Source organism: Pterocles gutturalis, unplaced genomic scaffold, assembly GCF_000699245.1.
Source record: "Pterocles gutturalis isolate BGI_N339 unplaced genomic scaffold, ASM69924v1 scaffold6754, whole genome shotgun sequence".
NCBI lineage: Eukaryota > Metazoa > Chordata > Aves > Pterocliformes > Pteroclidae > Pterocles > Pterocles gutturalis.
This window is the reverse complement of record NW_010128122.1, coordinates 44709-64195: the sequence shown is the minus strand read 5'-3', so window position 1 is coordinate 64195 and position 19487 is coordinate 44709. Positions and strand designations below refer to the sequence as shown.

The window sequence follows — 19487 nt, the reverse complement described above, 5'->3', positions numbered from 1 at the left end:
GCCACGGCAAGGAGCACAGTCCATGGGAAGAGCAAGCCCTCCAGCCTGCAGTGCCCTGGCTGGGACACAGGAGCAGCTCTGCACCCGCCCACCCTGCCGGCCCGGTGACAGAGCACACCCCGGCACTGCCCAGCACCTGGAGGACAGCCGCTGCTCTGCCTTCTCACCAGCCCCAGCTGCCTTCAAAGGGAAAGTGGAACCTGATGAGCTGAACGCTCCCGGGCAGCCTCACATCACCCGCCCAGGCCAGCAGCCCCCTCCTCCATGCTCTGCTGACCACCAGTGAGTCAGGGGACCATGCTACTGCTGTGTCCCAGCACGGTCCCAGTCCTGTACGCAGCGGGACAGGCAGGTGAGCTTGGCTGCCATGCAGACATGTCTCAACATACAGGTAAGAGGTCAGCCCACCACTACCGCCCTGTGCACTCCCGTTGTGTCTCCACCACCCCGAGGGGAGTCCCCCTTCCCTCCTGATGGAGCACAGCACACCTTGGCAAAGGTGGAGCCCTTCCCCTCAGACTGGATCGTGATGGTCTGTGTCCTGCGCTGGAGGATCTGATCAATGTCTTCCTCGCAGAACTTCGATCCTTCATCCTCCTCATCCATGAGAGCACCATAGGCACCCTTCCGCAGCAGGTCCTCCACCTCCATCGTTGAGAGCGGCTGAACCTGCCCAAAACACTGGGGCATCACCAACCTGGCCAGCTGCCCCGGGCACTGCACAGCACGAGAAGACTCTTTCCTCTGCCCCAGGAAGGAGAGCAGAGATGCCCCAAAGCAGCCCAGACCTCCTGCTGCTACAGCAAAGAGGTCACTTCAAAACACTGCCTGAGGGACTGTCAGAAATTTCAGTCCATGTCACCCAGACACTGCACCCATGTGTCCCCCAACCCTACGGCAGTGCAGGGACAGCCTGCCAGGCCAAAGAGCAGCAACGCGAGCGTGTGGGGCCGAGCCCTCCACCCTAGAAGCCTGCCCAGGTCTCTGCTTTGACGTGGCAGTGACTTGCAGGGGAAGAAGAGCATTCCCGCAGTGCCTCCCGCCTAGCCCCCCTCTGGCAGCCAACCTACCCCGTTGGTGCTGCCCTTGCGGTTGATGTCCTGCAGCACAGCCTTATCCAGGCCCAGCTTCAGGCTGGCCTTGTCGAACATCTCCCGCTCGTAGGAGTTCCTGGTGATGAGGCGATAGACTTTCACTGCCTTGCTCTGCCCGATCCGGTGGCAGCGAGCTTGAGCCTGGGAGTGCAGAGGGCACAGCGTCAAGCACAGCGAGCCCAGCAGGATGGGGACTGTGTGGCTTGTGGCACCCGCAACAGCACCCCACGCTCACACACCTGAGCCACAGTCAGCTCCCCACCCAGCGCAGCCTCACCCAGTGCCTGTGGCTGACCTGGCAGAGCTCTGCCAGCGGGTGCTGGTTACTGCCTGGCCTGCAGGGCTGTGGAGCAGGAATCGGAGACCCCTGCACCCCTGGACAAGGACACACAGCTCAGGCTGGAGCCTTGGCTCTCTGCATGTGTGGGGTACCCAACTCTCCACCCCCTCCAACACCAGGTATGGACAAAGTGTTGCCTGATCTGTGGCCCACCTGCACTTTTACAGCCACAGCATGATCCTCCCCACGACACGTCCCCTCTGCCTGCACTCCCGCTGACTCTCCCAGCACGTCACCCCATGGCCAGTACAGCCAGGTGCTGCTGCCCTTCCCTCCCTGGCTGGCATGAGTGACAGGAGCCGTACTGCAGGACCTCCCGACAGCCTGTCCCAGCCCAGCCTGTTACCTGGAGGTCGTTCTGTGGGTTCCAGTCTGAATCAAAGATGATGCAGGTGTCGGCAGCAGTCAGATTGATGCCCAGCCCGCCCGCTCGCGTGCACAGGAGGAAGACGAAGCGATCCGAATCAGGCTTGCAGAAGCGGTCAATGGCAGCTTGGCGCAGGTTCCCACGCACCCGCCCATCAATGCGCTCGTAGGTGTACCTGCTCCGAGAGGGGAAGAGACGAGAGCAGGGTCACAGCAGGGACTGAACTGGCTGTGGCTTACAAATCCCTTCTTGCTCCCTCCCCCAAGCTGTGTGTGGACACAGAGTTAGCTGAGACCTAGTGGCAGGGCCTATGCACAGGTGGAGGCTGAGGCCCCATCAGCCTGTGTGCACTGTGGTTGTTCCCAAAAGTCATTCCTCTTATGATAGGAAAAGCATCACGATCCCACACACAGTGCATGGATATGGCGCTCACGGGAACCAGGACCAAGGGAAGGGCCCATTTCCATTTGGTTGCTGGTCAGGGCTGCCCAGCTCTGGGGTCTCTGTGTCCACCAGCAATAGCCTGTAACTTGGATCCCTTGGTACATGGTCAGAGAATGGCCAAATCCCCACCCTGGGCCATTTCCACTCTGTATCTACAGCACAGGATGGAGGCGAAGTGGAGGAGCTGTGGTGAGTGCTGAAGCCTGTACTAACCGCCTCTGAATGAGATAGTCTTCCAGGATGTCAAGGCAGCGCACCATCTGGGAAAAGATGAGCACCTTGTGTCCACCGGCGATCAGCTTGGGAAGCAGCTTATCAATGAGCACCAGCTTCCCAGCAGCCTGGATCATCGCCTGCAGCTGGAAGTCTGGTGCCTCCGGGCTGTGTGTTTTACGGAAGTCTTCCAGGATCTTCTCCTCTGCCCCTGCCAGGTGAGAAGGGACGTGAGCTCTTGGCAAGACCGACAGTGCAGCTGCCCCAGCCTCCCGTCCAGGGCGACAGCAAGCCACCATGTGAGGAACAGAACCCATGCAGTTGATCAGACCTAGGGAGGTTGGCTAGAGACCTCCATAAGCCTCTCCATGCTTGTGACTCTATTCCTTCAGGGCTTGCACCAGCTCTTGGCAGAACAAGCCAGGCTGCGATGCTGGAGAGGTACTCGTGCCAGAACACCCCTAAACATAGCGAGCCTCACAGGAGCTTGAGGTGCTCACCAGCAAGTAGCACTTGCAGGGAGCTAGGCTGGCTGTGAGGGCAACAAGGCAGACCACTGCATCCTGTCTGGGCTGGGATGCACAACACACCATCAGCAGATGGCATGAGGGCCTGAGCTGGCTCACAAGCTGGGTGGGCTCTGCAGGTACCGCCCAGCTGCAGTGACAACTGTCCCCCCCACACCTCCTGTGCACAGCCCTCACCATTGATGAGATATGGGTGGTTGCAGCACTTCCGCAGCTCCATCATGGTGTTGATGAGGTTGGGCATATTGTGCTGGTTGGCACCCTTGGAGAGGAAGGAGAAATTCTTCTCCAGGATGGCGCGGTAGTATTTCTTCTGGATATTGGTCAGCTCCACCTCAATGATGGTCTCCTGCTTGGGTGCCAGATTCTTCTCTACATCATCCTTCAGCCGTCGCAGCATCATGGGCTTCAGGATGGACTGCAACTTCTTCACCTGCCAGAGCAAGCGCAGAGATTCACTGCCCTCCCTGCATGGCAAGCACACGGTGACAACAGCGGAGGGGCCTGCAATGCTAGAGCCTCCCCAGGCTGGAAACCCCCTACAAATGACCCTGAAGCAGCTGCTTTGCTGACAGCCAGGACAACTTCAAGGGCCGGCTTCCTTGGGGCAGACACGTGAGTGACCAGCCCTGGGCCATGAACTCCACACGCTTCTGCTGCCGGCAGCCTTGGGTATGTGTGCCTGCTGCAGGAGGAGAGCCGAGAGCTTGGATAGCACCTGAGACGATGGTTGCTCCATGTGCCCATGCCTGCTCACTCAGAATGATGATCTTTGTGCAACCTCCACTTAAGTCAGACATTCAAATGGCAGCCAGACAGCCCAGGGGAATGAGCTGCTTTCCACGGCCCATGCTCAAGGGGAGCTTTGGAGGACGGCTCCGCAGGGGAACCTGACAAGGGTGACTGACACCTGGACTTCCTGATCTCCTCACTCCCTCTACACTCCCGTTGGCTTCAGGGACAGGCCAGCTGGGACAGCTGGGTGGGCTTTGCTGCCCAGGCATGCAAGGGCAGGAGGGAGCTCGGCGGAGAGCAGGCTGGGCACAGGCTGGTCTCCTCTTTCAAAGCAGCATTGGTGGCTCTGTCACAACTTTGCTTCTCCTGGCATGAGGAGTCCTATTCACTTCCACGAACCACATGTCTGAGGGCGTGTCTGGCTTGGTGACCATGCGTCCCAGTGGCCTGCGCTAACAGTCACCAGTGTCGCTCTTCTAGGTACCTGCTCCTCTGTCTTCAGGTCTCCAAACTCCTCCAGGAAGGCTGTCTCTGAGGGGAACTGCTGTGGCTCCAGGAAATTCAGGAGGCTGAAGAGCTCCTCCACCGAGTTCTGCAGGGGGGTCCCTGTCAGCAGCACCTTGTGCTCCTGGGTATACACAAAAAACAGGTTGAGGGCTCAGACCCACTGGCCAGGTCCAAGGGGCCCCAAGAGCACAATGCTCCTTGTCTTCCAGCCTCAGGAACACTCTGGGTGGCCTGGGGGCACACACACTCCCTGAAAGGCTCCCCTGGGCAGGGCACCAGCCCTGACCCAGCTGCAGCCACACAACGCTGTCTTGTGGCACCCGGGACACTCCCCTGGACATGTCCCAGTACAGCTCTGCGCAGCACCAATAGCCAAACCCAAGAATCCCACCCTTCAGCCCTGCTCTGGCACAAAACCCTCGGGCAGGGCTGTGCTGGCACCAGATGGGGATGCTGACAGAGCCCAAGCCTCTGTGGACCTGGGGCAGGATGTCCCTCTGCAGGGCTCAGGTAGAACAAGAGAGAGGGAACATGCCCCAGAGGGACATCAGGACCTGCTGCTAGGGCCAGCGTGAGCAGGGTGCTCCAAAATCAGCAGGGGCATGTATGACTGTGTCAAGTGTGCACGGGGAACAAGCAGCTTTTATTGGAGGCTCACCATGTAGGTACACACACAATAAAAGGACACAGAGGTCCAGACAACCCCCCAGACCTAGGGGGGAATGAAGCAGATGAGCCCTCAAGGAGAATGCACTCCCTTCTGTGTCCTGACACCATGGGCTCTGGCTTCAGGCACCACTGGGCACTGCCTCCCAGGGCGCACGAGCCACTCTGCGCCAGCAGTGCCAGAGACCTGGGCGCTCGCTCACCGCCCAGCCAAATCTTCCTGCCCAACCTAATGCAGGGAATGTCCCCAAGAGTCACCAGCTATGAAAGAAGGGCAGTTGTAAGGTGGGAAGCTCCCACAGGACTTGTACAAAGGAAGGTGATGGTTACGAAGGGGGGCCAGCAGCAATCCTGCTTTTCCCCAGGCTGCTCACAACCCAGCAGGGACCTGCACTAGACACAAGGTCACGAGGAAACAGCAGGGTCTTTGGGAGATCCAATAGGCCTGATGGCCCCCAGTCCAGCAAACAGCAGTGCTGCCTTTCCCAAGGCTGGAAAGTAGATGGATATCCAAATTCATTTCTCAGAGCAGCTCATTGATCCCTTTCTCCCATCCCTGGTATGGACTGGTCCCCTGTTTGTAGAGCAGTCAGAAACCAGCTTGAACACTGCAGCCCTGCTCGCCGCAGGGTATAAGGCCCACAGGATGCTGTACACAGCCTGTCGGCAACCGCCTCTGTGTGCTGCAGCAGCCTGAGCTGTGCTGCAAGGCCAGGCAGCGCTCTGCCAGGGAGCGTGCACAGATGGGAAGACAAGGGGGTACTTGGGCTGCTGTGGGTTAATATTCCACTTCAGCAAAAAGGAGTTCGTGATGGCTGCAACACACCAGTGCCCCATGCATGAAAGGGCCCCTGTCGCTGGCACTGCTTCAGGGACCTGATGGGTCCTGGATGGTTTTCCATTCTGGCATGGAGCTATCAGCCCTGGCACTGGGCCTGAGCAGCTGGCAGTGGCATCTGACTGCTAGGCGTGGCCACCGCTGGCCCACCCTGCTCTCACGTGAACCTGGGCAGGACATGCTCACCAGGGCCATGAGCTTCAGCCCCTCCAGGAGTTTGCAGTTCCTGTTCTTTAGGCGATGTGCCTCGTCAATGACCACGCAGCGCCATTGGATCTTCTTCAGCTCCGGGCAGTCAGCAAGGATCATCTCAAAGGTGGTGATAACCACCTGGAACTTGAACATCCCAGGGAGAGGGTTACCCTACGGAGACATAAACCATATGCAGCGCTTGACTCCTGTCAGCTTGACACTGTCAGACATCCTGTCAACATATCAGCATTAGCATCTGGCTCCTAGCTGGGATTTCCCTGGATTCATCTCTCTCAAGCAGTGGGCAGGTTCCTGCAAGCCTCCTTGGTGGCTGCAGGCTGCATCTCTCCAAACCAGACACTGCTTCAGGGCAGACAAAGAGGCCTGGACAAGAACTGGGGCTGGGGCTCTGCTGCATCTTCCCCTTTCTGCATGAATTGGGCCTGTTCTTCACTTAAACACAGTGCACTCAAGCCCATGCCAGCAAAGGGGTCTTAAAAGATCACCTTTCCCTCTCCAGGTGAACCCCAAGCTTCACATGCAGGTCAGTGCTTCCCAAGTAAAGCAATCCAGGGCTGGGGGTCCCATCTTGGGAGTGTTGTGTGCGTCAGTCACCTGTGTGTCCCTGTACACCATCTCGTACTGCTGGATCATCTGCCGGCTGATCTGGCTGCCGTGGTACACGATGGCATTCATCTCTGTCCAGGTGCGAAACTCCCTCTCCCAGTTGGTGATGGTGGAGAGAGGTGCAATGATGAGGAAGGGGCCATGGATGCCCATCAGGAATATTTCTGAGAGGAAGGTGATTGACTGGATTGTCTTCCCCAGCCCCATCTCGTCAGCCAGGATGCAGTTCTTCCTGCAGAGATGGACAGGGGCAGATGAAGGTGGCTCTTGGGGGCAGGAGCCACCCTGTCGCCCACTCCTTGATGGGAAGTCAGGCACATCACCTCCACCCAGACCCTCTGACCCTGCAGCGTGGAGGGTGTGGGGATGCTGGTACAGTGGCCTAAACCAGTCTGGGTAAGCCAGACCATCCAAGTTCTTGCAAGATGATGGACTCAAAGTTAGTGTGAAAGATGCTGGCCTTTGGGTGCACACTAGCCAGTGAAAGATGTATCTGATGGCCAGCTGCAGTCGAGAATATGCATATTCCTGCACTCCTGCCACAGGAATGGGTCACCATAGCCTGGCCAATACCAAAAATCAGGTGTATCTTAGACCTACAGCTAAGCCCTACTATCTCCAAGACTCACCAGCATTTACCAGAGAGAAACATTCCTAAAGACCCAATTGCAAAGCTAAAACAAACACAATTTTTCTGGCATCTGCCTGCCAGCTCCAGCACTGGAAGGTCTCAGCGGCCGCTCTGCTGGTCCCCTGTTTGTCAGCTCTGCTCCCCCAGCTCTGCTGCTGCATGCAGGACTCCTCCTGGGAGCACAGGGCTCCAGTCCCTCCTCACCTGTTATACCAGTTGAAGAGCAGCCAGTTCATGCCCTCCAGCTGATACTCCCGCAGCTGGTTGCTGTTCTTATACTCCCGAGACTTCTCCAGTTTCTGCCAGCACTCAGATGCTGGGCGCTCCTAGAAGGAGAAAGCAGGAGCAAGGTCCGTGGAGAGGAAGAGGCTAACACTCACGGAGGCCAGACCTCGCTTCCGGGGCTGTGCATCAGGAAAACACTTCAGAACAGTCATTGACAGCTGATTCACAGCAAGGTCTTGGCCTCCGGTTCCCACCCTCGGATCCTGCTAACTAACCCATCCAGAGGGGAAGATATGGGGCTTGCACTGCAGCAGCAGGGACAAGAAGGTCAGCGCTGCTGGACCTTGGCAAGACACAGACACTCCCCACCTGCCCAGGGCCGCGAGCTGCCAGCCAGGTACGTTACCTCTGGGTACGTTACCGTGTGCTTGATTTCTGGAGGGATTTGGAGGGCTTCAAACTCTTTAATCTTCCCTGGGTCGACATCCTCCTCCAGCTCCCAGGTGCTCTCCTCATAGGGCAGCGAGCACCATTTCACCAGGTAATGAGTCACCTCCTGCAGCGTGGAGAGACAGGCTCAGAGCCAGCGCACGGCTCGCGGCCACTCAGCCCCAGCACGCGGACGCAGGCTGCGACTGAGAGCGAGTCACAGGGACAGTCAGCAGCCCTCCATTTAGCCCTGTGCCAAGGGGTCCCTGGGGACAGGGCTCAGGCTGCGCAAGGGAAGGCGTCAGGGTGCTCAGAGATGACATGCGACGCACACCGTGGGTCTGGGCCTCGTGCCAAGCCTCCCTCCCTTCATGGGGCAAACAAGCAATGCTGCCACTCACCTCCCCAGTGTCAGGGTCCTTTGTGTGAGCCACCTCCAGAATTCGATCTACCTCCACGTAGTCTGGGTTGAACAAATCCTCATCAGGCTGTGACATCAAAGAGTAAAAAGAGAGGTAAGTTCAAGGTGATTCCAGGGTTAAACAGACGGCAGGCACGAGTGAACAGCTGCGGGACATCTGTCCCCAGTATGCTGCTAGCTGTGCGGAGCACACCAAGTGCCCTGGACGCAGGTACATGACATCTGTCCCTGGGCAGGGAAGACGCAGGAGCCCTGCAGAAGGCAAAGCTCTTGCTTTAGAGCAGCCGCAGGCTCCATGCTGCCCTTGCTGGGAGGCAGGAACGTCCTCTCCAGCCCATCTGGCCCCAAGGTACAAAGCCCTGAGCTGTACGCTCTAGCATACGTGCAGCATCCAGAGCTGTAACTGCGGCAGCGCAGAGCCACACACAGCACCTGATGAACTCCACTCCTCTGCAAGGGATGACACCTTGTTCTCTGCCTCTCCCTCTCCCCACCTTCAGCTCAGCAGTCACCTCCAGCAACTGCTCATGAGGCAAGGGCTCGTCCTCCTGCCAGGAACACCGGGGGAGGAGTGGGTTTTAGACTAGCAGTGGTCCTTGGAGAGACAACATTGTCTAGGGCTTGCGAAGGAGAAAAAACAGGCTTGTGTGTTCACAGCTCCCCAAGCCCCAGTTAGTCACGGGAAAGAGCGTTTGCTCCTTGCTAAATTGTTAGTGGTACAGTGTGTTCCAACACACGCTTTTTCTTTGCATCCTGGGAAAGTCCCCAAACAGACTTGTGAGTGAGAAATTTGACACACCCCCAGGTTTCCAACTACATCCATGGAGAAATTTTCATACCCTACTGGCCTGATTTACACTTGTAAGGGGCAGTTTGAGGAGACCTAAGCTATCTCCGGAGCAGCAAGATAAATTATAGAAGACCTTTCATATTAAACAAGATTAATCTGCTTATAGAGCAGAGCAGGCAGGAGCTGCCCTAAGCCCAAGTATTTATAGCTCACTCTCTCCCTTAGCATCTCTGCTCCACCAGGAAAGCACTTCCAGCATCGCATGCTACCCTCCCTACCACTGAGCAATGCTTCTAGGGTTGGTAATGCCTGGCAAGTGACATTTGTCACCCTGGCCATACCTCTGCCAGTGACACTACGGGTGTTCAAGGCACTGTCATGGCCCCTTGGCTCCAGCATCCTCATCCACTCACCCTCTTGTGCTCTGCTCCAGCTCAAACCAGCCTGGCAGCTCGAGGTGCCACACTGCTGCTTGGGCACTGCCACGCTGTCAGTGGGAGGGCACAGGCAGGGCTCTGGGCAGCACCCCGGGATCACCGAGCTACGGCAGAGCTCAGGCAGGGCAGACACAGCTCACAGTGAGCCCTGCCTGCCCGCTCCCAGCCCTGAATTTTGGCCCTGGAGCTGGTCTCGCCTGGGCAGGGAGGTGCCAGAGGCAGTGCTCAGCTCTTGGTCTGCTCAGCCACTGCACCAGGCCCAGGTGTGCCGGGGTTGGGCACAGCTGCTTCCCGCGCTCAGCTCTCACCTCTGTAAAAATGTGCTTCATCTGAGCCTGCTTGTTCCGGAAGCGCTTTATCTTCTGGGAGATCCTGGGGTCCTTCTCCAGCTCCTCCAGAGTTGCCCACTTACAGTGAAGGTAGGAGCTGCACAGGAAAAAAAAAAAAAAAAAAACCAACAAAACATGAGCAAAGAGGACTTTGGGCCATCCACCATGCAGCCCAGCAGGGATCTCCCTGAACACCCAGCCTGTGCCTTGCTCTGTGAAACCCCAAACTGGAGGAAGCCATGGCCCAAGTCCAGGCCAAGACTGTGCACTGTGGCTGCAGCGGTTTTCCTGCTTCCCACTGCTCAGCTGGCTCAGGAGGACAGGGGCAGCGAGACAGGGATGCCGGGGTGGCAGCTGGGGATAGGACAGAGGTGGAAGCACACAGCCCTCACTCCTGCATGCACAGGACCCACTGCCGTGGCACAGATCACCACAACACCACACGTACAAGTTCCTGTACTTGACGTAGAACTCCTCCATCTCAAACGCCAGGCCTCCGGGATGAGCCTGAAACCAACAAAGTTAGTGACAGTCAGAGCCTGTGCAGAAACCTGGGGGCATCCTCTGGCCCAGGTGTAGACAGGCATCCCCCGCCCAGCCATGGGGTCCCGGCAGGCTGAGCCCTGGGGTGGCGAGGATGGCCAGGCACTTGGCATGCTGCCTGCCCCAGAGGCTTGGTGGCCCTGGGGAATGTGGTGTGAGCAAAGGGGACTCAAAACATCTCCTGGGCACCAGCCCAGGTCTGGCTCCTCTCCAGAGGCTTTCTGGTGCCCAGGGCAGGAGAGACACCACATTGATCCCCAACCCAGAAAGGTGCCAGGTTGGGCATACCCCAGCAGCACTCTGCGAAGAGCGAGTGCGAGGAATGTCACAGCAGCACTGACTGCCGCTCCATCTCATGTCCCTGCTGCACAAGGCAGCCAGGTCCCTTCTCTCCTCTGCCCAGACACCTTCAGCCCCACTGACATCTTTGCCACTCACCTCCTTCTGCACCATTCTGGAGGCAAGGATCTTCTCAATGATATTGGCATCATCCTCGGGAGGCTCCTGCAGACATGAGAGCAGAGCGCTGTTTTCCCAGCTCATCACATGGCTTGGCCTCTGGCACCCTCCCAGCACAGAATGGCTGCTTGCTCCTCTCCCAGCCCACCAGCCAGGCAGGCAGGGCCAGCACAGTGCGAGCTGGGAGAGCTACACTTGGGGAATCCCTGCTGGGTGCAAGGACGCAGGTGGTGCCAGCCTGTGCTCCCCAGGCCAGCAAGGCCACAGCACTGTTGTGTTTAGCTGTGAGGGTCCTTCCAGCTAGACCAGGGCAACCAGACAGGGTGACAAGTCTCCCGGAAAAGAGGAGGGGGCTTGGGAGCTTCTGCCCCGAGACTCAAGGAAGGAAATACACCAAAACATGCACATCCCCTGCTCCCAGCCACTCCCCATGCCGGATCTCTGACTTGCCTTGGCATTTATACAAGCCTATAGAGCTGCCCGAAGGGCCCCAGCAGAGCAGAGAGTAGGGCTGTCAGGCCCTGCCACCATTATCCTCCATTGCTGCTACCTGCCCACAGCCACAGGACATGGGCAGCAGCACCTCAGCCCCACTGCTGTCCATGCAGCTCTTCCCAGCAGGCTCAAAGTGCTGCCTCCTTCCCTCCGCAGGCTTCAGCTCTGCCATGAGCAAATCACTCCATGAGGCCGCACAGACCTTCTGCTGGCCACCCCGGAGCTCCCAGCCCCCTCCCTCATGCTGAGCACACCAGCTTTGCTGGAAGTGGCCCTAACACTGTCCTGCTTCCAGCTCCGAGACAGAGGGCACAGGGCAAGCAGGGAGGCTGAGGCTCTCCCGGCCACGTGCTGTGGCAGGACCAGCCCCACCAAACACCAAGGGCTAAGAGAGCCAGGCTTGTGCCTGTCTGCACTGTAGCATGAGAGGCACAAAAAGATTAAGGGGAGAGGATAGACAGCAAAAATGTGGAGCTTGCTTGAGCATTAGAAATACCAGTTCTGCCCTGGCTGGGAGATGGTACGGCAGCAGGACGAAGAGCAAAGTGCAGAGCAAAAGGAGGAGGAGTCTGCTCATCTCCTTCAGACGGAGGCAGAGTCTGATCCAAGGCAAAGCAGCTCTGAGATGTCCCTTTCCAGACTAGAAAGACTCCTCCAAGAAAGGCATGGGGCAGGCTGGGGAGGGACAGACAGCCGGGGCATCCCACGCCACTCACCCAACAGGGTCTGGGAAAGCCAAGGCAGCGCCCAGGGCTGCAGCAACCCCTCCAGCCCAGCCCTCAGCCAGCCTGCTGCCTTGGCACCCCCTGTGGTGTGGGGCAGGACGCTAGACCCAGCACTGCAACACAGTGAGCAGGGTAACAGCAGCTCTGCCTGGGTCCCGCAGCTGCAGTCCTGTGGTCCAGAGGGGGATTTCTGCCCTATCCAGGGAGCCTGGCCCCACGCCAGGGTAACATGGCCCAGGGGAGCAGAGATGCTCCCGCTGCAGTCACTGTGCAGTGCCTGTTTACCCCTGCCCAGGCACCCACCCCGGCACTGCTGGGCTCCAGCTTGACCCTGGCCATAAAGGGTTTGTGTGAACACGGCCAGGGGCACAGTGCTGCCATCGCAGCCGCCTCCAGCGCCCTGTGGCTGGGAGCTCCGACGCTGGCCTGCAGCCCAGCTGGCTTACACAGGTCTGTGGCTCATCGCTGGCAGCCTGCAGGCTGCTGGAGCAGCCCTGTGTGGCCACAGAGAGCTACCAAGGAACGTGGGCAGGGTCCGGGGGGAAAGCTGCAAGACGACTCCCATCTTGCCCTGCTGGGTCAGTCCCAGCCCTGGGAGCAGCCGCGGCCAGGCCCGGCCAAGCCTGCTGGCAGGAGCCCAGAGCAGCCACTCAGCAGAGAGCCTTGCTGCCATCAGACACCAGCCTTAATAATTCATCTGGAGCAGGACAAATTGAGGTGGAAGTCAAGGACTAAGATGAGAGCAGGGTGGCAGCATGGACACATGCCAAAGGCAATCCATTCCCACCTGCTGTTTTGAAAATCTCACTTGGAGAGATCGCTGCCAGGAGCCCAGCTGGGCCATGGCCCCGGGGAGCAGCTGAAGCAGCACCAGCAGCACCTCCCGTGGGTGTGCGGCAGCCCTGTGGGTGCTGCTGGGAGCATTAGGCCAGGCCTTATACACTGGCTTAACAACGGAGCTGACTGATACCCACACCAGAGCCTTGGGAAGAGGGGACTAGAGGAACACTATGAAAACAATTAGTGACCATTGTTAGTATCTGGCAGCTTTGTTAGTGACCAGAGAGAGGGAATGAGCTGCAGGATCCAACACACAAACCAGGAGGATGGAGCTGCCAGCACTCACCAGAAGCCAGCATTAGAACCAGGGGGCAGAGGAGGCAGAACAGCGAGGCCCAAACTGTGGTGACACCGGCTGTTCCCTGCCACGCTGCCCAGATCCCTGCCATGCTGCCTGGCAGATCAGCTTGGCTGGCAGGTGCCAGGCTGGGCATCTCTACACTCCGAGGCACCAATGGAGAGCAGCAATGTGGGCAGAAAACTATGACCTGGAACCTACAAAGCCTTCAGCTGGCAGAGCCAAAATAACAGACTAACCTCATGGACAGGAGCTACAGAGCCAAAGGTGGGTCAGGCCAGCCGGGACAAGTCCAGGTACATGACATGTTCCAGAGGCCTTAGTCTCCAAGCAGAAGGGGGACAGTTGGACCTGCACACCTCTTGCCCATCCCTTTGTGCACTCACAGCCCCTGCAAAGCCAGCCTGTGCCCTCCCAGATATGCACACTCTCACCCCATCCTTGTGCTGGGATCCCCCAGGTCCTTAACACTGATGCCCTTGGGACACCCCGTGGGAGGCAGGAGGCCCTGTCACTCCAGTCCCACATCCAGCCCTACCTCTGCCTGCCATGCCAGAGTAGAGGCGGAGAGCGCGGAGGTTCGCCCAGCTCCCAGCACAGCTATTGTCTCGCCGTCATCATCCACCACCTTGAAATCCAGGTCCTCGTTGTACTTCCTCCTCTTCACTTGCCGTCCTGAGCGGCGTTTCTGTGTATGGGATGAAAAAGGCAGTCATGGGGCAGACAGGCAGACCAAATACCTCCTCCTTGCTTGAGTGGAGGAGTGAAAGCCCCAGGGCTACCTGATCTCCAGCCCACCCCTTGCCCCAGTGGGACGGAGGTGGTGGAAAGAACAGGCAGCCCTTAGAGTTAAACCCATCACGGCGGTGCCGAGGTTGCCATCACTGCCTGACCGACACAGCCCCATCAGCCCCCGAGACCTGAAGCAGAGGAACCCTGCGGAGATTCCCCAGCCCCGTGGGGCTGAGCTGCCTCCCTGTCCTGTGCCGGGAAAGGTGAGCTGCCAGGAGCCACAGAGGAGAGGGAAACTCAAGGCTGAGGGACGTGCAGCACCCAAGGCAGCAGCATGCACCCAATCCAGGGCCACCAGCTGACTTTAAGCAGTGTGGCCGGCAGACCGCAGCCTCTGGGGCCAGGGTCTATCAGCCACACTGCTGAAAGTGCTCTCTGATCGCAGCACCCTGGGGCCCAGCTCTTCTCCCACTCAGAGGCAGCCGGGATTTCCCGCATCAGCAGCCAGCTGAGGGCTTTGGACACACCTGGCTGTCGGCTGACTCTGCAGACTCCTCTGGGCTCTGCACGGATGGGCTCAGAAGATCCTGATCCAAATCCAGACTGTCCACTGGTATCTCATTTTTCCTCTTCCCTTTCTTCTTCTTCTCCACAGGGGTGTCCTTGCTGCCAAGACAGACTGACAGTTAGATCTTGTCCTAGGGACCCCAGGGGAGAGCCAGCAGGCACCCACACAGGGCTCTGGATCACCCAGAGGCAGCTCAAGGCTCCTGGGGTCTCCCCCAGAACTGGGGATCCCAGTCAGTGATGCTCACTAATCACCATCAAGCCTTTCTCCATCCAATTCCAGCACACTGGGATGAAAGGGTCCACCCGCCCCGGCCCGCTGTGGGGCAGAAAGGAGCTGGGGACTGCCATCACCCAGTGGAACAGCCCCACAGGGGCTGTAGGAGATGGCGTTCAGCTCATGAGCAGGCCCCACTGCTCCTTTGGCATGGGGAGCCCAGGTGCATGAGGTCAAGATGCCCTGCATAGTGTCCCAGGCACGGCGGTGAGCTGGGAGGAACCAGGCCAGCCTCTCCCCTCCAGGCAGGGTGACCACCTCCTTGGACCATGAAGCCTCCACAGTGAAGGCAGGTCCTGACCAGAGCACCGCAGCCTCTGCCCCAGCTGGGAGACTGAGACAGGGACCTATGGCCAGCACAGGATCTCCCCACTGCCAAGCCCAGCAGGCATGGACACTGCGGTGCCTGCTCCGAGCAGAGCACTCACAAACACAAGTCAGGAATCCAGTTCAACAGCTAAAGAGGCAACCCCTGTCCTGGCACCCTGGAGACAAACCTTCTAGCCCAGTCTGAGAAGCACCGGCCATCCTGCTGGCCATCTCCTGTGTGTGCTGCAGAGCCCTGCCAGGCCCCGCTAAACACACACACCAGCGTTCAGGCAGAAGCTGCTCAGCCTTGTGGTTTGTCTTCCCTGAGCCACAGCACCGAGTCCCCTCCCGAGATGGCAGCTGTGCCTTCAGCCGGAGGCAGTTAAGCCCTGTGGTCGCCAGGGACACAGGGAGGATGCAGGTCCCAGACTCCCACCCGTGCAATGGCCACCACGGTGGTCACCGCTGCCTCCAAGGGCCCATCAGGAAGCTCTGTCCCACCAGGCAACTGTCCTCCATGCTCAAGTCGCGGAGGGGACTTGGGCCTGCTCCCGGTGAATCCCACCACCTTCCCGCAAACATAAAACGTGTGAAGATGCACACATGGCATGCTCTTGGGGTGAGGGCCACCCAGCACCCACCAAAACCTGGGCAAGGGAATGTGCCCAGGTAGCACCCGGGTAAGAAACAACTGCTCCCAACGTGCCCGTCCATCCTTACCCTCTGCAAGGAACACTGTTAAGGGAAAGATTTCAAAGAGCTGGTGCTGAGCAACACCCCCTGCCTCACTCACAGCCCCACTGTCTGTCCCCTCCACATCCCAGACCTGCACAGTGGCAGAGGAATAGTTAGTTTCAAAGCTGTGTTGAGGTTTTACCCCCATTTAAAGAGAAAAATCACTGCTTGCCTGGGATCTGCAAAAACCAAGCAGTTAAAAATCTGCTGTTCAGGCCACAAATGCCCTGGCCATGCACTCGTGCTTCAATTAGAGGCCCCGAAAATGCACTGCAAGCACTGCTTCCACCCAAGCAATAACTCCCAATATATTGATTTGTAAGTCACAATTAACAACTGCTTCATTCATGAACCAGTAGTTGGCTGTGATTAGAAATAATTTAGAAGAAATTATGCCACCATTATCTGACACTTAGAGGACTCGCAGCAATCACTTCATCCGCACGCAGTGCTTAGTCTGCCTGCAGCTCTCCTCTCCCTCCCTGTGGTGCTCGGGGGCGTCCAGCCCACCTCCCCATCTCTGTCCCGGGCAGTGGGCACAGGTGGGACACAGCCCTGCTCCCTGCAGAGCTTCCACCTTGACACCCATGGGTGCCTCCACCCAGCGGCCGTTCCTCCCATGGGTGGGTTTGCTGGTGGCTAACCCAGAGGCTGAGGCAACAGCCTGCAAACAGGCTGGAAGAGGGGCTCCAGAGGGGAGGAAGCTGCAAGGAGCACCCACGGGCTGGACTTCCCAAGCAGCAGGGGTGGAAAGGTCCTCCTGGAAGGTGCAGGTGAGTGGGAGAAAACACCAGGGGATAAGGCTCCACTGAGACAGGGCATCAGGAAAGCACAGAGCTTTGTGGCACTCCCAGACTCCTACATACAGTTTCTTCTGGCTGCATGATGTGTTACAGACTTCTATTAACTGCTCTTTTTTGCATGAAGTGCCTCTTCACCAGGGCTCCGCACGCTGGCCCCCAGCACAGCAAGTGGATCCCCTTCAGCTGCCCTCCTGGTGTTCCCAGACCCTGCTGTGCCCTTGCAGGAGGGACCAGGTTCTCCACCTCTGCAGCTGGGTTCACCCCGCCACAATCCCCATGCCTAGCAGTGACCTGCCCACCAGCTACCCATGGCAGGTCGCACTGGCATGGGCTGCGTTTAGCACCCTGTGAAGGCACTGCTAGCAGCCAAGGGACCTGCCACGGTGGCAACAAACTCCTGGACGAGAGCCGTGAGTGCCTCCAGGAGCCCAAGCCCTCAAGGTCTGCTCTTCCCCAGGATTCCCCTGCTTTGGTCTGGTCCCAAAGGTCCCAGCACAGGAGTGGACCTCTGTGAACTGCCCACATGGTAGTTTCTTACTGGTGGAGCAGAGGGGTCATTAGGAAAAGGTGTGGCTGCATCCCTCACCCCAGGATCCTCCTCGACACCCAGCACTGCCTTTCCACAGGCTTTATCCTTCCCTTCCTTGCCTGCAGCCCCTCTCCTTCCCTCTCCACCTCCAGTACCTCCACTGCAGCCCTCCTCGGGGCCTTGAGGAGCCCTTCCCTTACCCTCCCTTCACTGCCCACTTGATCTGTCCACCCCCATCTGCTCTGGCTCAGCAGCCCATGACAACACAGGGGCTTGGCTTCCTTGTGTGCAGAGCCCCAGGCTCAAGGAAGACCAGAAGTGACAGCGTTGCACAGCTTGGGGACCTGCCAGAGACAGAGCACCCAGCTCTCACCCTGCTGAGCTCCCTGCCAGCCTGGTGTGGGTGCTTTGCTGCCCCACACCTTTTCCCCTTCACCACCAGCCCACGCCAGAGGCACTAACTGCTGCCTGGTGCCGGCCCCGCAGCCCTGGCCTCTCCAGGATCCGGCTGTCAGCGAGCTCCCGAGGAGCAGGGCTGTAGAAGACTGGGGGCTCGGTCCTTGCCCTGCACAGGTGTCCTGTGGGCAGCCACAGCAGGAAGGAGGTGGGCAGATCCCACAGACCCTGGGATGCCCATTCTGGTGACCATTTCCAGGAAAGTGCCCTCAAGAAGCCCTACCAAACTGGTGTTTTCTAACAAAGAAAGGTTTTGCTGAAAAATTCCCAGCTGGTTCCTGTACTAATCCCATTTGCAACAGAAATATATTCATCTTATGGGTTATTTACAGTACACGAGGAGGGTCCAGTTCCAATCAATAGGCCTGCTTCATATAGGAGTCTCCAAAAACACCTCTTCTAACCAGTCCACAACAGTAAACCAAACAACGCTGGTGCTGTTGAGACCCGCTCTGCTATCTGCACACATCCCCAATTAAAAAAAAAAAAAATCAGAGCTAAGAAATCAGAGCTTCTGGCCAAACAGCCTGTTAATTAAAAGGATGAGGGATTACCGGAGGCAGTGACATTGGGCTGTGCAGTACAAGGGAGTCCTCAGGCCTCACCCTGCTGCCAGCCTTGGCTGCAAGCACAGCTCCATAGCTGCAAGGCAGGGACGGGTCCTTCTGCCCAAGAGAGGGAGCAGAGATGGTACGTGCTCCACCATCCTCCCAAACCTGAGCTGAGGGAAGGCAGGCTGACAGTGGGACGTGTGGGGACCTTCACTTCCACAGATGGCCCAGGGTCAGGTTTGTCTCACTTACATTCCCTCTGCCCAGACCCCAAAAAAAAGGTATGACAGGCCCTCCAGCACACAGCACCTCGCTATCCTGGTGAGACACCTCCCTAAGGCCCCTCTGCCCCCTGGGACACTCAGCACCAAGGCCAGGCCAAGCTGAGGCCAAGACTCTTCAGGCCTCTTCCAGACCTGGAGTCTCACGGAGCCTCATCCCCGAAAGAGCACCCACCTGTCCTGCCTCTGCATGGCCGGAGAGCTCATCCCCGCCTCCCGGCTGGCACGTTCAGCTTTCAGCACCAGGAGCCTACACGCTCAGCGCGGCTCTCTCAGCTGAAGCTCCTGTGAGCCCACAGCCCCATCCACATCGGGCACAGAGACAAGGTCACATCACCACCTACCTGCTCTTCTTGGGTCTTGCTCTGGGGGCAGGCTCAGAGACACTCTTCTTGTCTTTAGGCTCCTTGGGGGCTTTGGGTTCCCGAGGCTTCCGGGGCTTCTTGGCCACCTCCCTCTGCTTGGGCTCCTTCGGCTTCTTGGGCTCCTTAGCCTTTTTAGGCTCTTTTGGTTCTTTAGGCTCTCTCCTCCTCTTTGGTTTCACCTCCACAGCTGCTTTTTCTCCCCCTTCCTGCTCTCCCAGATCCTTTTTCTTCCGTTTCTTTTTCACCCCCGTGCCCCCGCCCCCACTGTCTTGCATCCCGTTCTGGGTGCTCATTCGCTTCTGGGGAGCCCCGCTGGGCTCCTCCTCCGGGCACTGACACTGGCCACCTGTGTCCGTGGCCATCACCGTCACCTTGTGGGGCACCTTCTCCTGCTCCTTGCTGTTGGGGTCCTGTGCCTTGCACTCCCAGGCATCCAAGGCATCCGACATCGGGGAGTGGCTCAGCGCTTTTAAGCTTGGCGGCTGCAGGGAGAACAGAAAGGCAGCGTGTGAAATGCCACATATAGAAACAGCAGGCGCTGCAGGGGGAACCGCAGCCCCAGAAAGGCTCTCATCACCCGGGCACAGTGCGAGCAACGTCCCTTGACATACAGGGGACTATGGTGAACGGCCACCACACACGGACACAACTCAAAGGGGCAAGGACCACACACAGACACTTGCTCTGTCGGACAAGGAAGGGCTGCTGTA

The 19487-nt window shown here is 58.4% G+C and overlaps 1 protein-coding gene across 1 annotated transcript in view; it reads right to left on the bottom strand.

Annotated features, from left to right (window-relative positions):
* LOC104466162 (chromodomain-helicase-DNA-binding protein 6-like) overlaps positions 1-19259 on the bottom strand; it is a gene marked incomplete at its 5' end in the record, with an annotated part of 47342 nt that extends 28083 nt beyond the window's left edge. The window contains 17 exon segments of the mRNA XM_010079501.1: positions 490-669; positions 1071-1235; positions 1781-1976; positions 2459-2669; positions 3163-3418; positions 4205-4348; positions 5918-6094; positions 6539-6782; positions 7386-7507; positions 7828-7962; positions 8237-8323; positions 9792-9909; positions 10261-10319; positions 10794-10859; positions 13711-13860; positions 14432-14570; positions 18757-19259. Coding sequence (XP_010077803.1) covers positions 490-669; positions 1071-1235; positions 1781-1976; positions 2459-2669; positions 3163-3418; positions 4205-4348; positions 5918-6094; positions 6539-6782; positions 7386-7507; positions 7828-7962; positions 8237-8323; positions 9792-9909; positions 10261-10319; positions 10794-10859; positions 13711-13860; positions 14432-14570; positions 18757-19259 — 2952 coding nt within the window.
* Between the last annotated feature and the right edge of the window lie 228 nt (positions 19260-19487).